The sequence below is a fragment of the Channa argus genome, chromosome 14, assembly GCF_033026475.1.
Source record: "Channa argus isolate prfri chromosome 14, Channa argus male v1.0, whole genome shotgun sequence".
Classification (NCBI taxonomy): Eukaryota; Metazoa; Chordata; class Actinopteri; order Anabantiformes; family Channidae; genus Channa; species Channa argus.
The window spans coordinates 11,268,585-11,294,222 of record NC_090210.1 but is presented as its reverse complement, the minus strand read 5'-3'; the positions used below and the strand labels follow the sequence as shown (position 1 = coordinate 11,294,222).

The 25,638-nt window shown below is 42.0% G+C and overlaps 2 protein-coding genes across 2 annotated transcripts; one reads left to right on the top strand and one right to left on the bottom strand.

The window, feature by feature from the left end:
* Positions 1-505: 505 nt before the first annotated feature.
* sall2 (spalt-like transcription factor 2) lies at positions 506-10,284 on the bottom strand. Its single transcript, XM_067474587.1, has 4 exons — positions 9,617-10,284; positions 7,916-8,062; positions 2,246-6,066; positions 506-1,897 (listed from the first exon to the last, which is right to left on the bottom strand). The coding sequence occupies exons 2-4, from the start codon at positions 7,989-7,991 to the stop codon at positions 1,586-1,588; spliced, it is 4,209 nt and encodes a 1,402-aa protein (XP_067330688.1). The 5' UTR covers positions 7,992-8,062; positions 9,617-10,284; the 3' UTR covers positions 506-1,585.
* A 4,914-nt stretch (positions 10,285-15,198) lies between these two features.
* trim110 (tripartite motif containing 110) lies at positions 15,199-25,635 on the top strand. The gene is made up of 7 exons (XM_067474589.1): positions 15,199-18,900; positions 18,988-19,083; positions 19,550-19,783; positions 23,023-23,045; positions 23,297-23,442; positions 24,116-24,387; positions 24,621-25,635. Exons 1-7 carry the CDS (start codon positions 18,412-18,414, stop codon positions 24,888-24,890), a joined length of 1,530 nt encoding a protein of 509 aa, XP_067330690.1. The 5' UTR covers positions 15,199-18,411; the 3' UTR covers positions 24,891-25,635.
* The last annotated feature ends 3 nt before the right edge of the window (positions 25,636-25,638 follow it).

The following is a 25,638-nucleotide window of genomic DNA, read 5'->3' as shown; positions in this document are numbered from 1 at the left end:
TAAACACTAAAATATTAGCCAACTTATCTACGACCAGGCCATGGACTTCAGTTTTTTTTCTTTTCTTTAAGAGGAAACTGTCCTCACTGTTGTTTTAGCCCAGGGTCACATATGTAGACCGCAATATGCGCACATGTATACAGGCTTATGTGCACACATACTATACATCAGCTGCTGTGCTTGCCATAAATGAAGAAAGACAGCTGCCCTGTTGCTCTCAATCCATCTCCTTGGCTGATGTGGCACCAAGATAAGAGGATGGGGTGGGTGATATGTGAATGGAAGGAATCATGTCAATTATGATGATCTACACAAATACAGAAGAAGCTCTCTCTCTCTCTCTCTCTCTCTCTCTCTATATATATATATATATATATATATATATATATACATATATACATACACATATACACATACATACAATGCTTATGGCAAATAATAAGCCAGTCATCTTGTTACTATATTTTCTCCCAAACAAGACTGAGCAAGATGTTTTTTTCCCCAAATTGGTTTTTAATATGGAGATCCTGAAAGTACAACTTACAACAAACAGACATAGACTTCTGATATAGATATAGCAACATACTGTTTTAGTAACTTTAGTAAAGGAAAAAGTGTTACAGATATTACTTTTGGACCAAACAACAGTCATAGTATTCACAAAGCTGAAGTTCAAAAGGTCACATAGAAGACCACGTCCTCACAGGGTTCACAAACGCTGCAGCTGTGCTTCAGGTTCGACAGGACAATATAGTGAAAAGAAAACCACTATGATATGAGGGAGTAGTTGATCTAAACCACAAAATGGGGGACAAAATGCTTTATATTCCCGAGGAAAAAAACAAAACACATACATATTGTTGGCCTTGCCTGGCGTTACAAAGCAAACTTTTGCTTTGTTTACATTATATCCTCAGTAATATCATTGAACTCCGTGACTAAAGCAAAAAAATCTTATACATATGAAACAGACCTAGTGCAGAGCATTTGCAAAGAAATTTTCATTTGGCTGGCTTGAGCCCCTTTGGTGACCGTTGGATCCGATTTGGTACATGGCACAACACAATGACTACTGAAATGTTTGCACAGAGACATAAAATGAATTTAAACTGTTCTTTTAGTATACAAACGATCAGGTATGCCCTAAAATCTGGGTATGGTGGTACATTCAAACAAACAATAAATTATTTGACCCATGTCTGTTATGAAACATTGACACATCAGGAATACTTTTTCCTCATAATCCAAACATAGATTTTTTATTTGTTAGAATTTCCTCCAAACTATATAAAAAACAAACAAACAAAAAAAAAAAACAGCCCAACAAACATAGTGCCATTTTTTAAATTAAATCCAGCAATAACTGGCCTCACTTTGTTACTTGAAGAATATTTTTATGTTTATTTCTACAATAGTCTCTTTTTTAAAACACAAGACCAATCTGATTGACTCACAACTTTCACATACAAACAAACTATTCTGTGTTAAGGAAGCATAACTATGTAAAAGTCCAATTTGTTCCACCAGAAGGTAAACACTGATTGAAAACACTGAAAGCCTATTATACTGGTTACACTGACTTCAATTATGAGTCTTCACTGGACTCTTCTCTAGCTTCTTCGGGAAATTTTGGATCTTTCTGAGATCGAACTGGTGATTTTTTCAAAGGTGTCATTTCATTTTCTCCTTGGCCTCCAGCAGTTGGGTCATCAGCTGGTTCAGTACTTGTGTTAAGGAAGGTTTGATACTGGTTCCAGAAACCTGCTGAGCTCCTAATGGCAGGATTATTCAAGGAAGTCACAGATGTAGAGGAAGAAAGTTGGTCAGTAGAGGAACGGCTACTCCGGGCTGGTGTACGTGATGTTTTTGTTACAACACCATGGTGCTTCATATGCCCCTGGGAATTAATATCAGAATGAATCTATGGTTAATCTAGGTACAACTATCAAACATACGCAAAATAACACTGTTTGCACTGAGCATCGTGGGTTAAAGTCAAATGTATGACCTTTTACTTTATGGTTTATATTGAAATATAATGTATCGAAATATTGGCCCAATAAGTATTCTTCAGGTTTTACAATGAAAGATGGTGATTGGAAGATAGAGTGCTGTACTAAAGTGGAAAGGTATTGTTTTAGTCTCCTAAATAAGATTAGTACTACAACACTTTCTCTGCCAACACATCCAACCCATGCATCTTATCAAAGGAGATTTTTGTTACACCACTCAGTTTCTTTCTTACCTTCAGTCCACTGCGACTGGCATACTCTTTTCCACACTCAGCACAGCAATAAGTCTTCTTCTCAGGACGAGCCATTGGAGAAGGGAGAGTTGGGGCAAGGCTGATAGGGACAGAACCATCAAGTGCTTCACTTGCAGCTAATGCAGTAATCTTAACACCTTCCACCTGATCTTCCTTCTCATATGAACCAAAATGAAATTTCTGATGTGTATCCCTTGCAAAGGTAGATGCTTTCTGTGATGCAACTCTTACTTCGGCCCCAACAGTGTCTGAAGTCTCCAAATTGGATGTTATTTTAGGGTCCTCCTCAGGCACAGTTACGTGGTCTTGCTTTGGTGCTACTGGTGGGGGAGACTGATCTTTGTCTTCTTTTATAGGTTCTGGTGATTGGGGCCTGGGTGAGACTGGGTGTGAGGGTGTTGCATTAACATTAGTAACATCTTGACTCAGGATGGAGTTAGAGGAAGTACTGGGACAGGTCAAACCAAAGGAGGCATCAAAGGCTGGTGTGTTCTGTAAGCGCTCCAGTGTTGATCTGGAGCCAAGGAAGGCATCAGAGGAGGTAGATGCTTCATCCTCTCCACAGTCTACAACCATAGCAGTAGATGATGATGTGGTTTTGGTAACAGTGGAAGAAATTGGTGGGGGAGTGCATTTAGGAAGTTGTTCAATATCTTGGTGTACAGTGTGGTTGTCTTTGCCAACTGAACACGCTTTATCTGTCTGACAGGAAGCTAGCAAGGCACTGGCACAAAGGACAGGGGGCTCTGCAGTGCCTGGTGGTGGAGTTTGTGTGGTAGGATTCACAAAGGGGTCAGGGCTAAGGTCAGAGGGTGGGATCAGGTCTGGACTGGAAGAAGCAGATTTGCTGGGGTTTGTGGTTAAATCAACTGATTTCATACTGCCAGAAAAAGGGACTGACCCAGCTGCTTGACGCGGTGAGCTTTGGACTGGGCTCTTAACATTGCTTGCAAGAGGGGGTGTTTTACTTTTAGAGGCTATATTTGGGTCGGAGGACTGGGGATGGGATTGCGACAAAAGTTTGGCATTAGATTCAGTTATCACCTCATGTGCAGAATCCTCTGTGCCATCTGGGGGCAACTGTCCACCAAGGTGCATACGAATGTGGTGCTGGAGCACTAGGGCATTAGTGAACTTACGCTGGCACAGTGGACAAGAGTTCTGGACACGTGCATTGGGTGGCCGAGCGTGATGGGTGGCTAGATGTGACCTCAGACTACCTTTCGTAGAAAAGGACCGTCCACATATCTTGCAAGGAAAAGGGCGTTCTCCAAGGTGAGTAGCCTGGTGCAAACGTAGTGCTCTGGGACAGCTCAAGACTCGTAGACACACCCCACACTGATTGGTTGTCAGGCTACTAGTTGGCCCTGTAATGCTCAGTGATGATGGGATGCCTCCTGACATGGCACTTGTTACATTGGTACTCATGCTTAAGGCAGCAACCATCTCACGGGAGAAGTTTGAAACAGAGGTGGTGACAAGAGTAGAAGATGGTGAGGATGCTATGATATATGTAGTAGAAGTGCTGGCATTTGTAAGATGACTGTTGGCTGAACCTTCTGAAGAGGCATTAATACTGCTAGATAACATATCCAGCATGGGGGTGGAACTAGAGGAAGATGTCCATAGAGAAGAGGAGGTTGGAGGTGCTTTTTCCAGCTTCTCCACCAGCCTCTGCAGCTTAGAGGTTTCAGATGTATGAGTGGAGGTAGCCATGGGAGAAGGCATGGATGATGGAGTGGTTGTAGGTGGACCGGGGACTTTGGGATATGTAGAGAAAGGGAAAGAAAGCGGAGAATGACTGGAAGAAGCAAGTTGGTGGGTACCTGGAGTAGTTGGTAGTGGGGTGTGTAGCAGGTTCAAGGTAGGATGTTTATATAGGGAGGAGTGTGCAGCAGGGGTAGAGGAAGAGGTGGAAACAGATGGAAAAAGGAGTTTGGGCAGGTGAGCTAGCTGGGAATAAGAGGCAGAAGAAAGTATTGAGGCATGAGGGGGAGTGTTCTCATCAAAGTGCTGCTGTTTGGCATCCTTGAATAACCTTGTAATTGTAGAAGATGAAGACAAGGAAGGGTTTGAGAGGAGGGAGGTAGCCAGAGAAGAAGTGGAGGTTGAAGTTGAGGATGAATGGGACAAGCCAGTGGCAATAGAGGCTGCAGCAGCAACAGCTGCAGCCCTATTTAGCTGCAAGAGAGAGTGTGAAATTAATGCTAGATCCACAGTAGGGGGCAGGGGTAGTGTGGCAGGGGTAGATCCTCCAGAGGCGCCCAGAGAAAAGGTAGTACTTGTTCCACTGACTTCCAAATTATCTCCACATGTTTCATCCTCCGGCTTGCTTTTTCTCTTCTTCTGAATCATATTCATGCCAGTACTATTGCTTGCACTACTTATGGTCTGCCCTATGTCTGATTGCCCAGTAGCCCCTAATGCTACCCCAAATAAGGAAGGTGGCAGGAGGGAAAGTGAGAGCTCTGGGTTTTGCTCACGATGGCGTAGGAAGTGCACCTTGAGATTACCTCGTGTAGTGAAGCGGCTGAAGCACACTGGACACTGGTAGGGTCGCTCCCCTGTGTGTGAGCGAAGATGTATCTGTAAGGAAGAGTCACTGCTGAACGTTTTCCCACAGAAATGGCAGGCGTGCTGGATGCGACCAGTAGTGGTGGAGCTGGACAAAGGGGAAGATTCTGCTCCTCCAGAGACAGATTGTAAAGCATGTAGGGAGTTTGGGACAATAGATACAGAAGTTGGGAGGGAGGTGTTTAGGTAGGACAGGCCTCTGTGCCCACTCACTGAAGTGGTATTTGGAGATTTCTCATGTAAATAGCGATTAGGCAGAGCTAAAGACAGAGCTAAAGGATAGGCAGAAGAAGCAATGGAGATGGCAGGAGAGGAAGAACTGGAAGGAGTTGAAGATTCCGAATTCCCCCTCAGATAACCGTGAGCCCCTACAGTCCCTCCTGTCCCTTCCACCTGGGTCTTGTGGGGCTGCAGGATTTGAGACAATGAACTACTTGGCTTTGTTGGTTTGTTGGCAGGTTGAGAGGAAACCAGGGGAGAGAAACATGACAGGAGAGGAGTCACAGAAGTGGAAGGCTGAGTTGCAGTCGGCTGGGTTGTTGGAATAGCTGCTCGTTTGCTGCCTTCCAGGCAAAGCTGAGGCAATGGAGGGAGGAGATGCTGGGAGGGTGTGTCTATTGCATAAGAGGCTCCACCAAGGCGTAATACCTGTCTACAGATCTCCTCTGTTATCTGCATCTGGTGGATCTGCCTTTGCTGTAGCACCCGCAGCTCCTCTAGGATCAGGGCAATGCTGAGCTGGGCCCTAGATGGCGTGGCTGTGGCAGATGTCACTCCTGGGCTTGGAGTTGGAGTAACTGGACTTGGGGGGCCCTCAGGCACACGACTTGGACTTCCAGGGTGTGGTGGGGGACATAGGGAGGCAGAGGATGATGATGAGGAAGAAGAGGTGGTGGTGGTGGCTGACAGCCCCAACTTGGGAGAGGCCATGTGTGTACTTCTGGAAGGATAGATGAGGGCACTTGCAGAAGATGTAGGACTGTAACTAAACAGTTGATGTACAGTTGGTTGTTGAGGAGAGAGAGAAGAAGAAGGGAAGCCAGGGAAGGATTGCTGTGAGTATGTCAGTGTCAGTGGACCCTCAGTGGGTTGTGAGTGCTTGTGAGAGCACTTGAAAGATGAACAGAGAGCAAGGGGCAGCTGGGAGCTTTGAAGAGAAGTTGGACACCACAAGGCAGAATCGGTGACAAATGGAAAAGAGTGGGATTTTACTGCTGAGTGGTCATCTGGAGAAATACAAAGAAAATGTACATGTATGAGAGAATAGGAGAAAATGTTAAATCAATTTTGAAATCAGTTATAGTACATTTGAGAGACAATTATATTCAGAACACCTTACAAGTAAAGTACAAACCAAACAAAAAACATAATGGTTATGATTTGTTTTATAAGATTGACTTTTCCCATCAGTGATTTGAAAAATCCACATATCAAAGTACTTTATAACGACTAACAAAAGCCTGGAATGAGAAGTAAGGGATGCGATGTAGTGACTTGACTGTTTAGGAAATGGAAGAATTCAGGTTTCTTATGTGATCTTTAACCTCTGGCTTCCATATTCACTTTTTGCTTGTAGTCCTGTCTACCCTCATCTGCTGCAGCCTCCTCACCCCTGTCAAGCCCACACACCAACACATCCATACACTTTCATGCATGCAGGAACACATGTACAAAAGCACACAGACATTCCACAAGTCTGTAAGAATACATTGCTCACTCATAGAAGAGTCCACCTTGTTTCCAGGGCAACATGCACATGACAATGGACTTTACCCTCCACCCACCCCACCCTAATAAATAACAAGCCACATACTGACACTCTTTCATCCCAGTCTCTCTCTTTTTTTCTTCCTCTTTTCAATTTGCCTCTCTCATCTCCTTATAAGCCCTCCCCCATGTAACTTATGAGCTGTTAAGGCCCTGCCTGGGTACTGAACACTGTACTGGGTACCTGATAGGCTGGCAGACTTGACCTTAAACACGCTAGGGTTGCATTCCTGATACGTTTTAGGGTCGGAGAGAGGAAGAGAGGTGATGTGCAAAGAAAACAAACAGTCCCACAGACAGACATGATGACTCACACCCCATCTACAACCTAATCTAACCTTTAAAAAGCATAGAGGTGAAAGAACACACACAGCAAACCTGCAACCCGCAACATATAGCCACCAAAACAGCTAACACTTTCTTGCTTTTGCAAGGTTAGTAAGGAACACTCAAACTTCACACAGAAATTACTTCTGTTTGTTTGAAAGCTACAATTTTATGACACAATGTGGCCTCTATTTCTGTAAATGGACTGAATAGTGGCACACAAACACACACACACACACACACTTCCTCAAGGGTATGTTCATGCTTCAGTGCCCAGCAACAAAGCTGAAAGGGGACAATGTGGTCTAATGTTATTGCAGTAAGAACACCATATACACTGTCCCATAAAGTTCCTTTTCCTTGACCTTCACATCTCTTTCGTCTGCCAAACCTGCCTGTTGCTTTTTGTTAAACTCAAGTTCACTTTGGTTTTTTTACCCACAAAAATTTGCTGTGAATTTACTGTATATGCCAGTGTTCTGGGTGGTCTTTGTCACTGAACCTGGGAGTGGAGGAGTGAAGACACTTGTTTTTTATGAAGCAAAGAAAGCAGCTAATGGCTGCCACCAAGTAGAATGCTTTCAAGACTCGGTAGGCCAATAACTCAAACAAGCCTTAGTTGAGGATGCTAATTTAATATGCACCTAAACCTGCATTTCAAACCGAAATTACAATTAACATGTTTAATAAATCAAGGAGTCAATTCATAAAAGATGAATGTTGAAGATTAAACAATAACACCTAAAAAAAAAAAAAAAACGTTAAGCACTCCAAAACTGAATGTTCTCATATACAAATGATTAAGTCATCCTAGTTCAAGATTTACAAAGCAGTCCAAGATGTTAAAGCATCAGGTGTTACAGTGAAGTATCTTTTGGAATTGGCACACACTGCGCATGTATGACAAACCTTGCTTCATTGAATACTTCTCATCGAAAGTAAATCCTGCAAAATACATTTGATGTATAGTGTATTTCTCACCATGCTCAAGTATCCGACAGGCACCGAGGGTCAGACTCATTAGCTGCTGCGGTCGTTTCTGTTTCCGACGGGACATACTTCTGCAGGATGGAACCGATGCAGGGGCGCATTGGCCAACGCGCAACTTTTATTCTGTTTCCCTGCACACTGAAAATGTAGGTATCTAAATTACTTTAAGTTAAAAAAAAATAAATAAAGGAAAACTGCACAGTACTACACTACATGCTCAGGTTAGATTAGTTCCAACAAGGCAGGCCCACGTTGGTGGCATTGTGCTACACAGAGAAATAAAACAGAACTAAAGTGCCAAAGCGGCATCTGTGACAGTTTCTCTCAATAAGTCTCCTCTTTCTCAAAACTCACCGATGGCCCTCCTTCTTTTCTCCATACACACACACAGCTCACTTGTTCATCCACTACTTTGCATTCAAATGGCGAGTGAATACCCCTTCCTTTGAGCCAAGAGTCCATTGCCCCTCTTTAGTGAAAGCCTAATATCTTGACGCTCAAGTTCATCACATAAGTGCCTTTGCTTGGACTTCGATTACAAGTATGGGCGTATAAAACCTAAACCTTACATGTGTTCGTCTTTTTGTGTACTAACAAGAATAAACGATGCGCCTAGGTGGTCGTAAAACTTAACGCCAGCTCAGTTTTTTTTTATTATTATTATTTTTTTTTTTACATTGTAAGAAACAGTATGTCGCAGGCCACCACACACACACCTCTCGAAGATGCTCTCCCCGCCTCTAAAACAGGCTCCTGTCTGAGCTCAGTAAACAGAGCGTCTGAAATGAGGTGGAATTTGCAACAATGGCGTTGAGGGCGCACAGCTGAGTGAACATCACCCTCTCAGAGCCTCTCCAACACATAAGGCCACTAACCGTAAGCACAATGCTCTCTTTTCACCGTCATCCCGACTGCTTACCACGTGGAAGGAGGTGGTGAAAGAAAGACACAACCAGGGTGAGGAGAAAAATCATTTTCCAGCCTTGCCCCGTGACACCCCTTCATCACTCCTCCACTTCCTCTCTGGGGCTTGGACGGAATAGTAAAATGCACCTAATGTTTAATGTGAAGTGTAAATGATATGCTTGAAATGTAATTGTAAATTCAGGTAATGATTTAAGCCTGAATTATTTATTTCTTTTTTGGACAGCCACGTTGAAAGCTATTTATATAATACACACTTTAACTCTTATGTCATTTCTGGATGATTTGTGAACGCTTGTATATGCAAAACATTTGCACCGATTTTTGAACAATACTAACGGAATAAACATAAAATCAATGTCATAAGCATGCGCTTCATTGCACAATCAATCATATTTTGTTAACATGAAAGAATTGATTAGTAATAGTTTAACAAACAGTCCAAAGAGAGAAAATGTTTGTCTTTTAACCAGAACTCTATTGTGCCAACAACGCACTCGTGTTTTCGTGCCATCTTGCCAATATGATCGCGTACTTGACGGTCGGATGTTATTATTTGGAAACAGGCACAAAATACGGCTGTGAGATGCGCGTCCCCGCTACTGTACGGCGACCTGTTGCACGCCACGCGCGCTCCCACATCATAACAAGTTATGATTCATAAAATATTATGACTTCTCTAAGAAATACAGTCCCGGATGTGCATTTCCCTTCAAGGCCGCTCGTCGTCGACACAGTTCCTTTAAGTAAAACACAAATACAACTTACCATGTTTGCAAAACGATGATTATTGGCAGTGATGTTGTAAAATGACACGGTAAAACTGCTCAGGAGCCGGTGTGGGGGAAGATCGGCTCCGTCTCTCAGCCGGGACACTGGCGCAGCATTTCCCTATTCACTCCCAGGGATGCGCATTCGGACAGCCGCATTTTTTTCAATTATTTATCTCCGTCGTAAATCGCGGTTCTTTCCCGTATGACAACGGGTTATTATGCCTGAATGTGTTTACTCATAGTCCACTGGCAGGAGGAGAAGGTGGGCGGTACAGATAGCTGTACTCGTTACGGGAGAAGGATTATTTTTCTTGGCCGTGCGTGTTGCTCTTCCGCCTCTCTTTGTATTTGTCGGGCCCTGCCTGCTCCTGTCCGGCCTGTCTGCGCTCTCTGCGGTACTGTCTGTCTGTCTGGTTAGATGTCTGTCTCCCTGTCGCTTATAATTAATGGCCTTCGACGCCAGACGATCCTCTGGGAAACAGTGACCACGGTTACCTCCATATTGGCTCTCTGTGTGCAGCTCACATAGGAGTGCAGGCCCGGGAGATCACACTATGCAGGGCTGAGTCAGTCAGACCGTGATTTCAGATTTGCAGAAGTGTGAAATGATACTGCACTCCTAATATATAAGTTTGGATCTCATTATAGGAGGTTATGGATGGACGTTTGATTTATATAGTACGGGAAGCAATGTCCTCTAAAAGCGACAGTGACCCGGATTAATAATAATAAAATTGTTTTGGAGTTGGACACAGTTGAATACGTTTAGAAAAACTAGCTGTGAGTATCTACTGTATGTACCACCTCTTGATTGTGGTAACATTAAAAATTTAAAGTCAAATTTTAATTTAAAAGCCTTCAAATTGTGATGACACGGTTCTTCTAAGGGCAGTTTAAGGGGAACATTCACCCACTTCCTTCTGTGCACCACTGCTGAACTGTGAGGCCTGGTGTGTGCACCTGTGTGTGTGTTTTAGAGAACTAAAGTATTTTGTGAAGGTTTAAAGTTACTAGGTCACAGGATTGGAGCCACTTATCACTAAATTTGATGACTAATGATAATACATACACCAGATAAACAATCCTCGGGTATGGAACTTATTTTGCGCGGTTAATTTTCCAACTCTATGCTGTTTTTTTTACACTATCAAGTGGACTTTTTATCATCAACACTAACTCTTTGAGTTGCTGACAGTTTCTGTAGGTTAGGCCTTACATCTAAAATGCCACTAGGTGTCTCTCACAGTTAAAATTAGAAGCATGTTGCATGAGGAGTTTCTTTTGAATTTGTGCATTACCTGATCATTTTTATATTAAATGGCCACTTACATAGCGCTGTTATTAAAAGAGCTTTACAATGTGGCTTCTCATTCACCCATTCCCACACACATCGATGCCAATGGCTGCCATGCAAGGCAGTCACCGGCACTTGGGGTCCACTGCCCAAGGACGCTTCGACACATAGCCAGGACAGATCGGGAATTGAACCACTGAGCCTGTGGTCCATGGACAACTGCCTTACCTCAACTGAGCTATTAACCACAACCACAGACACGCACAGAGAAATGGCAGAGAAAAAACATCACATGCATTAGGGAAAAATCAAAGACCTTTATACTGTATTATCATTACCAGATAATGTGACTCTAGACATTTCCCTCACACTTTATCACTTTACTTGCCTTCACATGCTAGTTCTTATGATTCTGCACTTATGAGTCGGCTCCTATACACACTTACATTTTGATCCCGAAAAACATGTGCAGGGGTATTTTTAGGTTTGAAAAATTGCTGTTGAATGTTTGTTTTGATGTTGGTTTGACTTAAGTTGCTCTGGTCTTCTCAGGATGACTGCTTACTGATTAAAACCGCAGCTTGCACAAATTTGAGGTGGTCTTGTTCCTCCACCTGACTTCATTCTCCCTTTGTGATTTAGAGCACCCTGTCCAAGAACTGAAATGTGGTTTGTAAGATTATTTGTAACATTGCTGTAATTTCTACTGTAAAATTTTACAATAACTTCTTGTTCTGTCATTTTACAAAGTTTAACTGTATATTGCAATGCATCATGGGTAAAAAAAACAACAATTACAGTTGCTAAAAGCATTTTTCCAAAATAAAATTGTACAATTACAGGCACATTTTATATTGACTGACCAGCAGACACCAGCCAGAGAGCCGAGTCCTCCACAGCCTCCCCGTCCTTTCCTCCACTGTTCCGTTTGTAGCTTTGAGCAAAGGCCATTAGCTCCCAGGTTATGAGTCAGGCCCGTGTGTCGAAAATTATTTTTATTTTAGTTGCAGTTAAACCTTTTAGTATCACATAGTCGCTGCTTTAGTTAACATGACAGTGACTCCAAAGCTCCTGACCTGTTTCCACACTGCGTGTGAAAGTCCAGCTTTATGCTCCGTCATATATTTAAAAAGGAGATGTTTCATGTCTCAGAGTGAAGAGAGGAGACAAAAAACAGTTCCAGTCGAATTTACCCATCAAAAAACAATCTAAATACAACCCTAAAATTGAAGCAACTGTAAAATAGGTGACAGATATTTTAAAATGAAGATAAACAGTAAAACTCTTTACTGTGATTTTTGTGAGTGGAAAAAAGGTCAGTTAGTAGCTCTGTTTATCCCACTGCGGAACTACTTCCTTGTATAACAATGGCGTGGCAGATCTTTTGCAGGTAGTTCTGCAGAAACACAGGCCAACCTGAGTTATTAGGTGATCAACTAGCTAAAAGATTTTGAATTTAATTGGCCTGAAATGTACTTGTTTTAATATTTATATAAGGCTTGCACTAACATTTATATATGAGTGAGGGTGTTCATCAGGATATTAAGGAAACTTAGACCAGTTTTAAAGGAGTCATTTCTTTGAGAATCCCCAACATATCCACATGAACAACAACAGTAGCGGCAAACTAGGTCAACTGCTGAAGGACATTTAAACCTTGACAACAATATTTTTACTATTGAGTACTAAACTCCTGCTGTTGTCCATCCTAGCTGGGGCTGGTTGAGAAATATCCAACCAGAGTGTAGGTTGATAAAACTACATCACTATTAATTACTAACTCAAACAATCTTGTGACAAGAAATTTAAATTAACCCTTTAACTGTTAAAAACCCCATATTTCCATTGTACTATAGTCATTGTATTGCAAGATAAAGTTTTAAACTAGATTACAATTAATTATTTTTTCTGTAAGAAAACAATATATTGCTGTAGTTGTAAATACATTAAAACCCTGTAACATATATCCAGTTGTATACTGTAATTCTAATTCTTCTTCTTCTTCTTTTCCTTTCGGCTGCTCCCTTTCAGGGGTCGCCACAGCGAATCATGTGCCTCCATCTAACTCTGTCCTCTGCATCCTCTTCACTCACACCAACTAACTTCATATCCTCCCTCACTACATCCATAAATCTCCTCTTTGGTCTTCCTCTAGACCTCCTGCCTGGCAGCTCCAACCTCAGCATCCTTCTACCGATATATTCACAGTTTCTCCTCTGAACATGTCCAAACCACCTCAATCTGGCCTCTCTGACTTTATCTCCAAAACATCTAACATGAGCTGTCCCTCTGATGTACTCATTCCTGATCCTGTCCATCCTCGTCACTCCCAAAGAGAACCTCAACATCTTAAGCTCTGCAACCTCCAGCTCTGCCTCCTGTCTTTTCTTCAGTGCAACAGTCTCTAAGCCGAACAACATTGCTGGTCTCACCACCGTCTTGAACACCTTTCCTTTCATTCTCGCTGATACTCTTTTATCACACAACACACCTGACACTTTTCTCCACCCGTTCCAACCTGCCTGCACTCGCCTCTTCACCTCTTTTCCACACTCACCGTTGCTCTGAACCGTTGACCCTAAATACTTAAAGTCCTGCACCTTCTTCACCTCTGCTCCCTGTAACCTCACCGTTCCACCTGGGTCCCTCTCATTCACACACATGTATTCTGTCTTGCTGCGGCTAAGCTTCATTCCTCTGTTTTCCAGAGCAGACCTCCACTTCTCTAGATTTTCCTCCACCTGCTCCCTGCTCTCACTACAAATAACAATGTCATCTGCAAACATCATAGTCCAGGGAGATTCTTGTCTAACCTCATCTGTCAGTCTGTCCATCACCAGAGCAAACAAGAAGGGGCTCAAAGCCGATCCTTGATGCAGACCCACCTCCACCTTGAACTCCTCTGTCACACCTACAGCACACCTCACCACTGTCTTACAGCTCTCATACATGTCCTGCACCACTCTAACATACTTCTCTGCCACTCCAGACGTCCTCATACAATACCACAGCTCCTCTCTCGGCACCCTGTCATACGCTTTTTCTAAATCTACGAAGACACAATGCAACTCCCTATGACCCTCTCTGTACTTCTCCATCAGCGTCCTCAAAGCAAATACTGCATCTGTTGTACTCTTTCTAGGCATGAAACCATATTGCTGCTCACAAATGTTCACCTCTGCCCTTAGCCGAGCTTCCACTACTCTTTCCCACAACTTCATTGTGTGACTCATCAGCTTTATTCCTCTGTAGTTGCCACAGCTCTGCGCATCTCCCTTGTTCTTAAAAATTGGTACCAGTACACTTTTCCTCCAGTCCTCTGGCATCCTCTCACTCTCCAAGATCTTGTTAAACAAACTAGTCAAAAACTCTACTGCCACCTCTCCTAGACACTTCCATACCTCCACAGGTATGTCATCAGGACCAACTGCCTTTCCACTCTTCATCCTCTTCAATGTCCTCCTCACTTCACTCTTACTAATCTTTGCTACTTCCTGCTTCACAACAGTCACCTCTTCTACTCTTCGTTCCCTTTCATTTTCCTCGTTCATCAACTCTTCAAAGTACTCCTTCCATCTTCCCATCACACTACTGGCACCTGTCAATACATTTCCATCCTTATCTTTAATCACCCTAACCTGCTGCACATCCTTTCCATCTCTATCTCTTTGTCTGGCCAACCTGTACAAATCCACCTCTCCCTCTTTAGTGTCCAACCTAGCATACAAGTCCTCATATGCTCTTTGTTTGGCCTTTGCCACCTCTATCTTCACCTTACGCTGTATCTCCCTGTACTCCTGTCTACTCTCTTCAGTCCTCTCAGTGTCCCACTTCTTCTTAGCTAACCTCTTTCTCTGTATACACTCCTGAACTGCCTCGTTCCACCACCAAGTCTCCTTGTCCGCTTTCCTCTTTCCAGATGACACACCGAGTACCCTCCTACCTGTCTCCCTGATCAAATTAGCTGTAGTAGTCCAGTCATCTGGAAGCACCTCCAAACCACCCAGAGTCTGTCTCAGCTCCTCCCTGAAAACTAAACGACATTCTTCCTTTTTCAACTTCCACCACTTCGTCCTCTGCTCTGCCTTAGTCCTCCTTATCTTCCTCACCACCAGCATCATTTTGCACACCACCATCCTGTGTTGTCTGGCTACACTCTCCCCTACCAATGCTTTACAGTCACTGATCTCTTTCAGATTACAACGTCTACATAAGATGTAGTCTACCTGAGTGCTTCTCCCTCCGCTCTTGTACGTCACCCTATGTTCCTGCCTCTTCTGAAAGAAAGTGTTTACTACAGCCATTTCCATTCTCTTTGCAAAGTCAACCACCATCTGACCTTCTGCGTTCCTGTCCTGAACACCAAACCTGCCCATAACAGTCTCATCACCTCTGTTCCCTTCACCTACATGCCCATTGAAATCTGCACCAATGACAACTCTCTCACCTCTGGGGATGCTCTGCATCACTTCATCTAACTCACTCCAGAATTTCTCCTTCTCTTCTAACTCACATCCTACCTGTGGGGCATAACCACTCACAACATTGAACATCACCCCTTCAACTTCCAGCTTCAGGCTCATCAACCTGTCTGATACTCTTTTCACCTCTAGAACATTCCTCACAAAATCCTCTTTCAATATAACTCCTACTCCATTTCTCTTCCTATCTGACCCATGGTAAAACAACTTGAACCCTGCTCCTAAGCTTCTAGCCTTGCTACCTTTCCACCTGGTCTCCTGGACACACAGTATGTCCACCTTCCTTCTCTGCATCATGTCGATCAACTCCCTAGCCTTCCCTGTCATAGTACCAACATTCAAAGTCCCTACTGTCAGTCCTACATTCTTAGCTTTCCTCTTCTCTCTCTGCCTACGAACACACCTTCCTCCTCTTCTTCTTCGTCTTCGACCAACAGTAGTCCAATTTCCACCGGTACCCTGTAGGTCAACAGCACCGGTGGCGGTCGTTGTTAACCCGGGCCCCGACCGATCCGGTATGGAAGCCTTTGTCACGATTCGCATGTTTGATTTGGCATGTGTTTTACGTCGGATGCCCTTCCTGCCACAACCCTCTGCATTTATCCAGACTTGGGACTGGCACAAGAAGACACTGGCTTGTGCCCCCTTGCGGTTGCATTGTATACTGTAATTCTAATTAAATGCAAATATTACAAGACTTTGTTGGCAACCTTTTGCTCGGTAATTACTGTAAATTCTACAATTCATTGCAGTGTAGAAATTCCAATTGGCTTAAGATAATTCACTCCTAGCCATTATACAACGAGTGCAATACAGTTGCTTTTTCAAAATACTTGTTAAATTAATTAGGCAGCCTCTTAAGTGTGCATTAGCCTGTCCTGAAATGCTCTGGTGGATCGGTGGCTTTTTGAAGCAAGGAAATGCTCTTAATGGGTCTCTTGTGTGTCAAAGCAGACAAAGAGTTACGTGATGTGACAGGTTTTAATGAAGAGTTGGGAAATGCAATCAACACACCTACTTATGATGAAGACAGGTGTGACCTCAATCTGGACAAAGCCTGATATGAACAGGTTTATGGCATAGACTGAAGCAGCTCTGCCTGTCTTTAGTAAAAAAAAAAAAAAAAAAGTAAACCAGGCAGACTTATTCCAACGTGGAATATTACCCAGCCCACTACAATATGGTATTTGATAGCGAGGAGCTTTAGCACTGAGAAATTAAGAATTGGCATTTGTTGCCCATTTGATGAGGACACATTCGATCTTGATGTTTTCAGAGAGTCAGGTCTCATTTGGATTAGTGTTAATAAACAAAAACAAGGCCCCTATATGCATTATATGGATTATATCCTGTATCACCGAGGTGGGTGACCAGGAGAAGCTATTCCCCCTCCTACCATTCTCCAAGACAATATACATGTCGGCAACCAGCAGAGAGGAGTGAACAGGGTGCCACGCTCTAAATCAGCACCAGCTCCATGGTTTCATCATGGTAGAGGGTGTCTCATCGTTGACGTGTCTTCACCAGGTGTTTCCCTCATCTGTGTACTACCTAACTGAGTCTTACTGTGTTTCCAACTGTTTACAGAGTCAATCTTTAATGAGTCCTGACCTTTTGTTAGATACATACTATAGGCCATTTTAGAGCTTTTAATTTACTGAACACTGAGCTTCACTGACTCTTGATAAGTTGTTTTGCTGCCAACTTTGCATCTCTCCTTATCCTAGAAACACAGAATTTTGATTGAACCAATGTTTATAACCATGTTAATTTTAGCAAAGTCAACCTAATGAACTGGCAAATGAAAGATTGTTAACAGATAAATACATAAATCACAGTACCAATAATCACACTCAGTACTTTTATCTTAAGTACTTTTACTTTGTGTTTCTCTTCTGAGTCACCCAGTCACTTGTACTGAGGTTTCTTCTTCCAAGCCTTCTGAGAAACATATGCAAATGTTTGAGCTGTGACCTTAATGGTAAAGACATTAACACTGTTTACTATAAAGGTACTTAGGATTTTACCTATGTTCCCACCCACCCCATCTGGACCTCTGTGAGTCCAGTGGCATGGTTGAAGCACACAACAGGTGGTGGTGGTGTCTGTGTGTGTTTGTAGAGGGGGCTGATCTGCTGGGATTAACAGTGAACCTACTGACCGCACACAGCCCTCACAGTTACCTCACAGTTATGGCCACAGTCTGCAAACACCAGCACGCCAACAGGTAAGAAATCGAACATTGTATCTGTAGTCGAGAGATTTACTGGAAATGTTCATATAATTTAGATGAGTTGACCATTAACAGTGTGTAAAAGCAGAACACGTGTAGAGTAAGCCAGGCTAAAACGAGCTGTTAGGGATGATCTCCTGAACCCTCCGTGGCAACAGCTTGGATTTAATTAAATTTAGGGTTAGTGTTAAGACCGCTTTACACTAGCTGTGGTTTTCTGCAAATGATTGTATATTTACCACTGTAAATGGTTTACTAAATGCATTGTACGCTTATATTTAATCAAACTGCGCCCAGTAAACATTTGTGTAGTTCAGTCAAACTTTATGGCATTTGTAGGTCACAAGGTTTATTGTACTGATGAACTGACTTACATGTGAACATGAGGCCTCTCTGTTATTTTTGTACACTCTGTAATTGTGGTTACATTTTTGAGTACTCTATTTATAGAACACAGTAGGCAAAGGCCTAGTAGACAGGTTTACTGGTTTAAGCGCACAGTTAAAATAAAATAAGACATTCTCAGTGCCATCCATTCTAAACTAGCTGTGTCTTATGCTGTGTTTATGCTGTGTTTAACAGCAGCCTGTAGCTTGTGCACAACAGGACCATAGCATTACGTTTGGTCATAGTTTCCCAGCATGTACAATTCTTGAGTGCTATCCGATTGTCGGTGAAATCTAATCTGTGTTATTGATTGTTTCCTCTGTATAACTCCACCATTTAGTTAGTAGCCTTGTAAGACACACAGAGACACCTGGGTCCTTTTTCTTAGTATTACAATGGCATCTATGGAGGAGGAGCTGACCTGCTCAGTGTGCAGAGACACTTTTAGCAAAGCCCACCCCTTGCCCTGTGGCCACAGCTTCTGCCCCACCTGCATCCGTGAAGCTTGGAGTCGCCAGGGTGAGTGCAAAGGACGCTTTACCTGCCCGCAGTGCCAGGTGGAGCATGGTGAAGTGTTGTGTGATTGCTGCCCCCCTGATGCAGAGGAAGGGCAGCCACCGTTGGCAATCAAGACCTGCCTGAGGTGTGAGGTGTCGCTGTGTCCCACACACCTTCAGCCCCATCTGGAAAGGCCGGCATTTAGCACCCACCTGTTGGTAGATCCCCTGGCAGACCTCTCCCAGCGAAGGTGCCCCACACACACAGAGATATTCCGCTACTATTGTGCAGACGAGAGGGTGTATGTGTGCGCTGACTGTCTGCTGGAAGGAGGTCATGTTGAGCACAAAGTGAAAGCGCTGAGACAAGTGGAAGAGGATCTGAAGGTGAGCTGGAAGACAGTAATGTGTTCATGTTTTAATATTAGTCCACTTGTGAGTGGTTGCTGTAATACTGTCTGTGTGAGTCCACAGGTCATTCTCCGGACGCTGCTCAGAAAAGCAGAGGAAAAGTTAAAGGATGGAGAGCGAATCCTCAAAGAGCATGAGAATATTGATTCCAATATGGAGGTGAGTAAAAACTTTAAACAATGCAACATAATGACTAGGGGCGGCTGTAGCTCAGTTGGTAAGGCAGTGGTCTATGGACCACAGGGTTAGTGGGTCAATCCCAGGCTATATGTCGAAGTGTCTCTGGGCAAGACACTGAACCCCCAACATCCCATTCCCCTCCCTAGCTGTGGAGTGCTGGTCCAAGCCCGGTAGAAATTGAGGAGGGTTGCGTCAGGAAGGGCATCCGACATGTAAACTCAACCAAATCAATATGCGGACAATGATCTGCTGTGGCGACCCTGAACTCACAGGAAAAACCTGAAAGGACAATAATATGGCAACATAATGACTGCCTCAGTAAAAGATGTTCTGTTTTTTTGTTGTTCTGACCTTAAAGGGTTATTTTTTTCAAATGTATCAGTAACACTAGTTTAATTATGTATCAGTCATTCATCTAGCCTCATTTCTACATTCCTGGTTGCAGGACTCTCTGAAAAAGGATGACACCCAGGTGGAAAGGCTGGGCTCAGAGCTGCAGGTCCAGGTGATGAAGCTGGTGGTGGCCCTGAGGGAGATCACCAAGAGAGAGAGACAGCAGGTCACTGATCGTGTGCATGAGGACTGTTCCAAAGTGAGGGACGATCTGTGCCAGATCCTAAGCATCCACCAATACCTGGCATCTCTGCTGGCAGAGACAGACCCTTTTCTGCTAATCTGGGTAAGACTTGCTGAACAGACACTCTGCTTCACAGCACCAGTGCCTTGTCGTATTTGTATGATACAGTTACTACTGGTACAATTTAATTTAAGAATATTTCAAGCCAAATCTTCTTGAAAATCAACATTTCTAGTTTTGCTGGCAGCATGGATCAGTGTGCAACGTTCTTTGAATTTTCTTTTCACTTCATACTTTTAACCACGCAAGTGTAATGACAAGGGCTAAACAATAGGTCCTGTGTGGGTGTCTTTAAGCTCAACTTCTATTTTGGTTCATGTAGTTGCAGCAGGGCAAAGTGGAAGACGGCTGACTGTGATGGAATATAAATCGGAGAGTGCGGTAATTAAAAAATTAACTCCAAGCCAGCAACATCACTGCTCTCATCACTTTGAAGCATCTGTACCAGTCACTGTGACACATTATGTCCTCAAAAACAGAAGGAAGAGACTTCTTAGGGAAATTATATTCAAACAACCTAACATAGTTGGACCAGCCTTATGTTTGTGGCATAATATTGAGTTGCTTTGTAGCAGTTTGGTGTCACTTCCACATGATTACATAAAGATAAATAGAAAGGACAGCTGTCTGTAATGGAGCGGCTCTCTGATGTGGCATCTCTAAAATAGACTAACGTGTGTTCTTCAGATGGAATTTAATGAATTACAGAAGAAGATTAACATAGGCAGCTGTAGACAACAGATACTGTAAGAACCGTTCATTCTTATAAATAAAGGCCTCTACTGACTAGGAAGTGATTAGCTTAAATGGTTATTCATATCTTAAGCAATGTTAAGTTGTTGCCAGCCATTTCCTGACTGCAACATGTTTGCTATGATTTATAAAATCATCAAAATAGCAGTGAATTTGTGACTTCACAAACAAACAGATGTGGTTCTGAGGGCACCGTAAGAGCAAAATCCTCAATTCAAAAAACCCCAATTCAAAAAAGTTGGGACGATGTGTAAAACCTATATAAAAACAAAATGCAATGATTCGCAAATCTCAGCAACCCATACTTTAATCTCAATAGAAGTTGTTGAAATTGAGATATTTTATCCTTTGGTGGAAAATATGAGCTAATTTAAAATTTGATTGCAGCAACACATATCAAAAATGTTGGAACATAGTGATCTTTACTATTGTGTAGCATCCCCTTTTCTTTTAACAACTGTCTGTTAATGTCTGGGAAGTGAGGAGAACAGTTGCTGGAGTTCAGGAGGGGAATGTTGTCCTATTCTTGTCTGATGCATGATTCTAGCTGCTCTACAGTCCTGCTCCTTTGTTGCCAGATTTTTCATTGATGATGCACCAAATGTTTGGTAAAAAGGTCTGGACTGCAGACAGGCCAGTTCAGTTGTCAATAGAATTGTCTTGCTGCAATATCCAAGACCTTCCCTGAAAGAGAAATTGTCTGGATGGGAGCATATGTTGCTCTAAAAGCTCTATGTACTTTTCAGCATTGATGGTGCCTTTCCAGATGTGTAAGCTCCCCACGCCAGAGGCACTAATGCAACCCCCACACCATCAGAAATGCAGGCTTTTGAACTGTATGGTCCCTCTCCTCTTTAGTCCACAGGACAAAGCCCCCATGTTTTCCAAAAACTATTTCAAATTTTGATTTATCGGACCACAGATAATATTTTGGTGAGACCATTTTGCTTTGGCCCAGAGAACACAGCTGCATTTTTGGATTGTGTTCACTCGCACATCCAGTTTTGACCTTCAGCATTCTCCATTGCCCAAGGAGATTCCTCCTGATTTTCGAAAAAAAAATTTTGATATTATATAGAAGATGGTGGGATCTTCAAATGATACACAATTTTACATTGAGGAACATTTTTTAAATAGTTCTACAATTTTTAGACGCAGTTTTACACAGATTGGTGAACCTCTGCCCATTTTTACATTTGAGAGGTTCTGCCTCTCTGAAATGCTCCTTCTATAACCAGTCATGTAACTGACTTGTTGCCAATTAACCTAATTCATTGTCAAAGGCTCCTCCATTTGTTTTTTCCTTGCAGCAGTTACTTTTCCAGCCATTTGTTGCCCCTGTTCCAACTTTTTTGAGATTTGTTGCTGCCACCGAATTCAAAATGAGCAAACATTTTCCATGAAACAGTAAAATGTCTCAGTTTTAACATCTGATATGTTGTTTATGCTCTATTCTGAATACAATATGGGGTGGTGACATTTGCAAATCATTGCATTCGGTTTTATTTACATTTTACACAACGTCCCAAGTTTTTTGAATGGGGGTTGTAGATTTTGCTCATACGGTGCCCTCAGAACCACATCTGTTTGCAATCAGCAAATGCCTGGCAAAAACTTCATATTGATTAAGATATGATATATGCTAGGGTTGTAAAAAAGCTAGGAAGTATAGCTAGCAGAACAACAGCAGTTCACAAAATCGTAGATTAATTATCAAAATGTCATGATTTTACCGTCAAAGTTCAGTCAGATTGAACTCTGGAGAAGATCAGTCAATTTGAGACTGTAGGCTAATGATCGCCCATATCAAATTGAAATGAATAGGAAGCCAGTAACTTTGTGGATTTAATCTTCCTTGTTATTTTTCATAGTTTGGTTCTTAAAAGTAAAGAACAAAGGTTAAAGCCATTTACTAAGATGTTTAGTTTTTAAATGATGATGATGTGTACTGTACTGTTAAATGTGTTGGCTGTTGTATGATGATAGGCAAGAAAGGCCTTATATATATAAGATGTTCTTCATTGGCGCCTCATTTGTGTAAAATGATTGTAGTGACAAACCACTGTATTATACTGCTACTTACATACTGTTCACAAAGCCTCAGAATTATTGTCTGCATCGTGTTTTACGCAGGTGAAAATGTCGTTGGTGTTTGCAAATTGAATTCACAGAGAATGCTGTCATCCAACAGTTAGTGCCAGCCTGTTAGTGCTTTAACAGAGTAAAAGAAGCTTTAGATTGCAGCAGAGCCTTGAAGATGTTTACCACAAGTTCTATTATTTATATTGCCAAAACTAATACATTATGGGAAAAAGATGATACAGAACTGTTCAATAAAATATATACAGCTATTGCCACAAATGGACTTAGTTATACTATATATTGTAAGTGAAAGTTTAACCCATTTATTTTCTTTCTAATCCAGCTGAGTATTTCACATGGATATTTTGAATTCTTTCTGTGATTGAATACTTTTATATTTAAAACTTATATTTTCTCTTGGACGTCCTTGACTCTTCTTTCCTCAGGCCTTTCAGTCAGATGACACAAAGTAAGTTCAGGAGTAAAGAACATTTACACTGTTTAAAGATATATCTTTAGATGTGTTGATGTACAGAATACATTTAGATTCTTAATGCGTGTTATGTTTTTGTGAGTATTAATGTAGGAGATAGCAAGAATAAAAGTTATTTCATCATCCAACCCTCTAACAGTATCTACAGTATATTGTCATTTCTTAACACCAGATAATATTATATGTTTAATATTATATGTTACATGTGCTGTGCGTCTATATTACAGGCTACTAGCCGACCTAAACCACCCACTTTTCATCCCCGATGCCATAAGCCTGGACAGGAAGCATATCTTGGAGGACATTGAGAGCAAGTATCGAGAGTTCATCACAGCCACCCTCCGCTGTCTTAGTGAACTCAAAAGGGAGCTCTGTGAGTGGCAAGTGGGTCACACTGTGTCCAGTTTGACGATAAACTAAATAAACTGCTTAGCTTCATATTTTTGGGGCAGATATTAGAGCGGCATAAAGATCTGCATCCTAAACTCAATGTAAATTTCAATAATATTCTTATTTGTTTATTTCTTCAATTTCTTAGGAACTATTCCATTAAAGATTGTAAAAAGGTATTTTGGCATTTGACATCATTTTGATTTATATTGTGGCTTTCACCTCATTATATAATTGAAATGTAATAAAATTGAAATTATAATCATTATATTTTACACATAAAGTCATCAAAACAAAAACAAGGTTGTTAAAATAAGCTCCATCGTTACCAGCTGCAACATTAAAGTGATGCATCAATAATTAGAATGTATTCAAATCAGAGTCATTAAAAACAAATATTCTGCCATTTTATCTTTCTCAGAGAATACTTTGGTACTATCATTTAAGTAAAATTTTGAAAACAGAAATCGTTCACACGGTTGGAGTACGTCTTCTGCGACTCTTTTTAGATACGTTGGAATCTCTTGAAATAATTTCTTATTCAAACACAGCAGTGGCACACTATAGGTTCTTAACCTTCAAAACTCAACTCAAGTATTTTAACCCAAGCAACTAAACTTTTTTTTCAAAATTGTTTATTTTTCTCTCACTGACAGTAACCAGTCCTTTGACTCTGGACACAAACACTGCTCATCCTCTTTTGAGCATCTCCGATGACCTTCGTTCTGCGATGCGGGTTAAAAACCGCCTGCCCTGCGCTTCTCACCCCGAACGTTTCGACCACTGGCCGCAGGTTCTCACCGTCCAGACTTTCTCTTCTGGGACTCATTACTGGGAGCTGGAAGCTGAGGGATTCTGGGACATTGGCATCTGCTATAGAAGCATTGGACGGAAGGGAAAAGAGGGGAATGCCTTTGGGAACAATAAGGTAAAATGTGTGCCACCTAGTTGGGTGTGGAGAAAGTGTAACAGTGATGTCTTCCTGTTTTGTGGTATTCAACAGTCTTCCTTCTGTTTTCTAAAGCAGCTCAATTTTTTTTATGACAACTTCATACCTGTGGAGCCAGCAATTTATGTTCAATTCAAATTTATAAAAATTGACATTCTAGCAGCTAAGCTCTTCAGTTTATACAGTGCTTGTGTTGAATCTCCCTCTCTCAGGTATCATGGAGCGTGACGCAGCAACGTGACAGGAAGCTGGCTGCCTGGCACAACCGCAGAAAGATCCGCCTCACCTACCAAATGATTGGTAACCGAGTTGCCATAGCTATGGACTATGGAGCAGGCACCATCACTTTCTCTGAGGTGGGACCTTCTAACAACCTGGTCCATCTTCACACTTTCTCCACCACGTTCTCTCAGCCCGTATGCCTGGGCTTCGGGCTCTACAAGGCTGAGCTCAACAGCCGTATCTCTATCATCAAAGTCTGAGGTGCAAGGATAAAGTCATCTCTGGACATGGTGTTTATTTATTTTCCACATCTCAAACATCCCAGACATGTGCAATATCTCCAGAGAGACGGGAGAATGGAGCATTGATATATGAAAACAAGTACATATTGATTTGAGAAAAGATTAAAACTCACCTGGAAAATTACATGAATGGGTTTTTATTGTCATTGTTATTGTTATGTGCTTTTCATTCCCTCATTTTCATTGCATCAAAGCAAGTGTCTGTCCAATAAAATTATGTAGCAGGTTTCCAGTTTATTAGGGACAACAAGATAAAACGAAGGGAGCGGTCTAATACAACAGCCCCCACAAAGCTATATTCATGAGGTCACATTCGTATTTTGTTGAAACTGTTATTGTCAAATATTGATTTAGCTAGCTCTGTGCTCATTGTGGAGACTCTGCTTTAAGGTGCTTTTAATCTCTATGTCACAGTGTTTAAAATATTTAGTCCCCCCTTAGAAATAGGAGAAAATCGGCTGGTAATAAAAGTATTACTGTATGATCAATGGGAGTTTTCTCTGTGTTTGTTCTGTTTTGTTTTTCTGTGGTTGCTGTGCATGTACTAAAGTATGAAGATGTCATCGATGACATCACATAACGGCCTTTGATATTTTTGCCTTTGAAATTTGCCTAGTCAGTTGTTTGGTAAACAAGGTTTTGTTTACAGCTATTGGAACTACAAGGTATAGATATTGGTATTACAAAGTAGTAGTGGAAAGTTTGG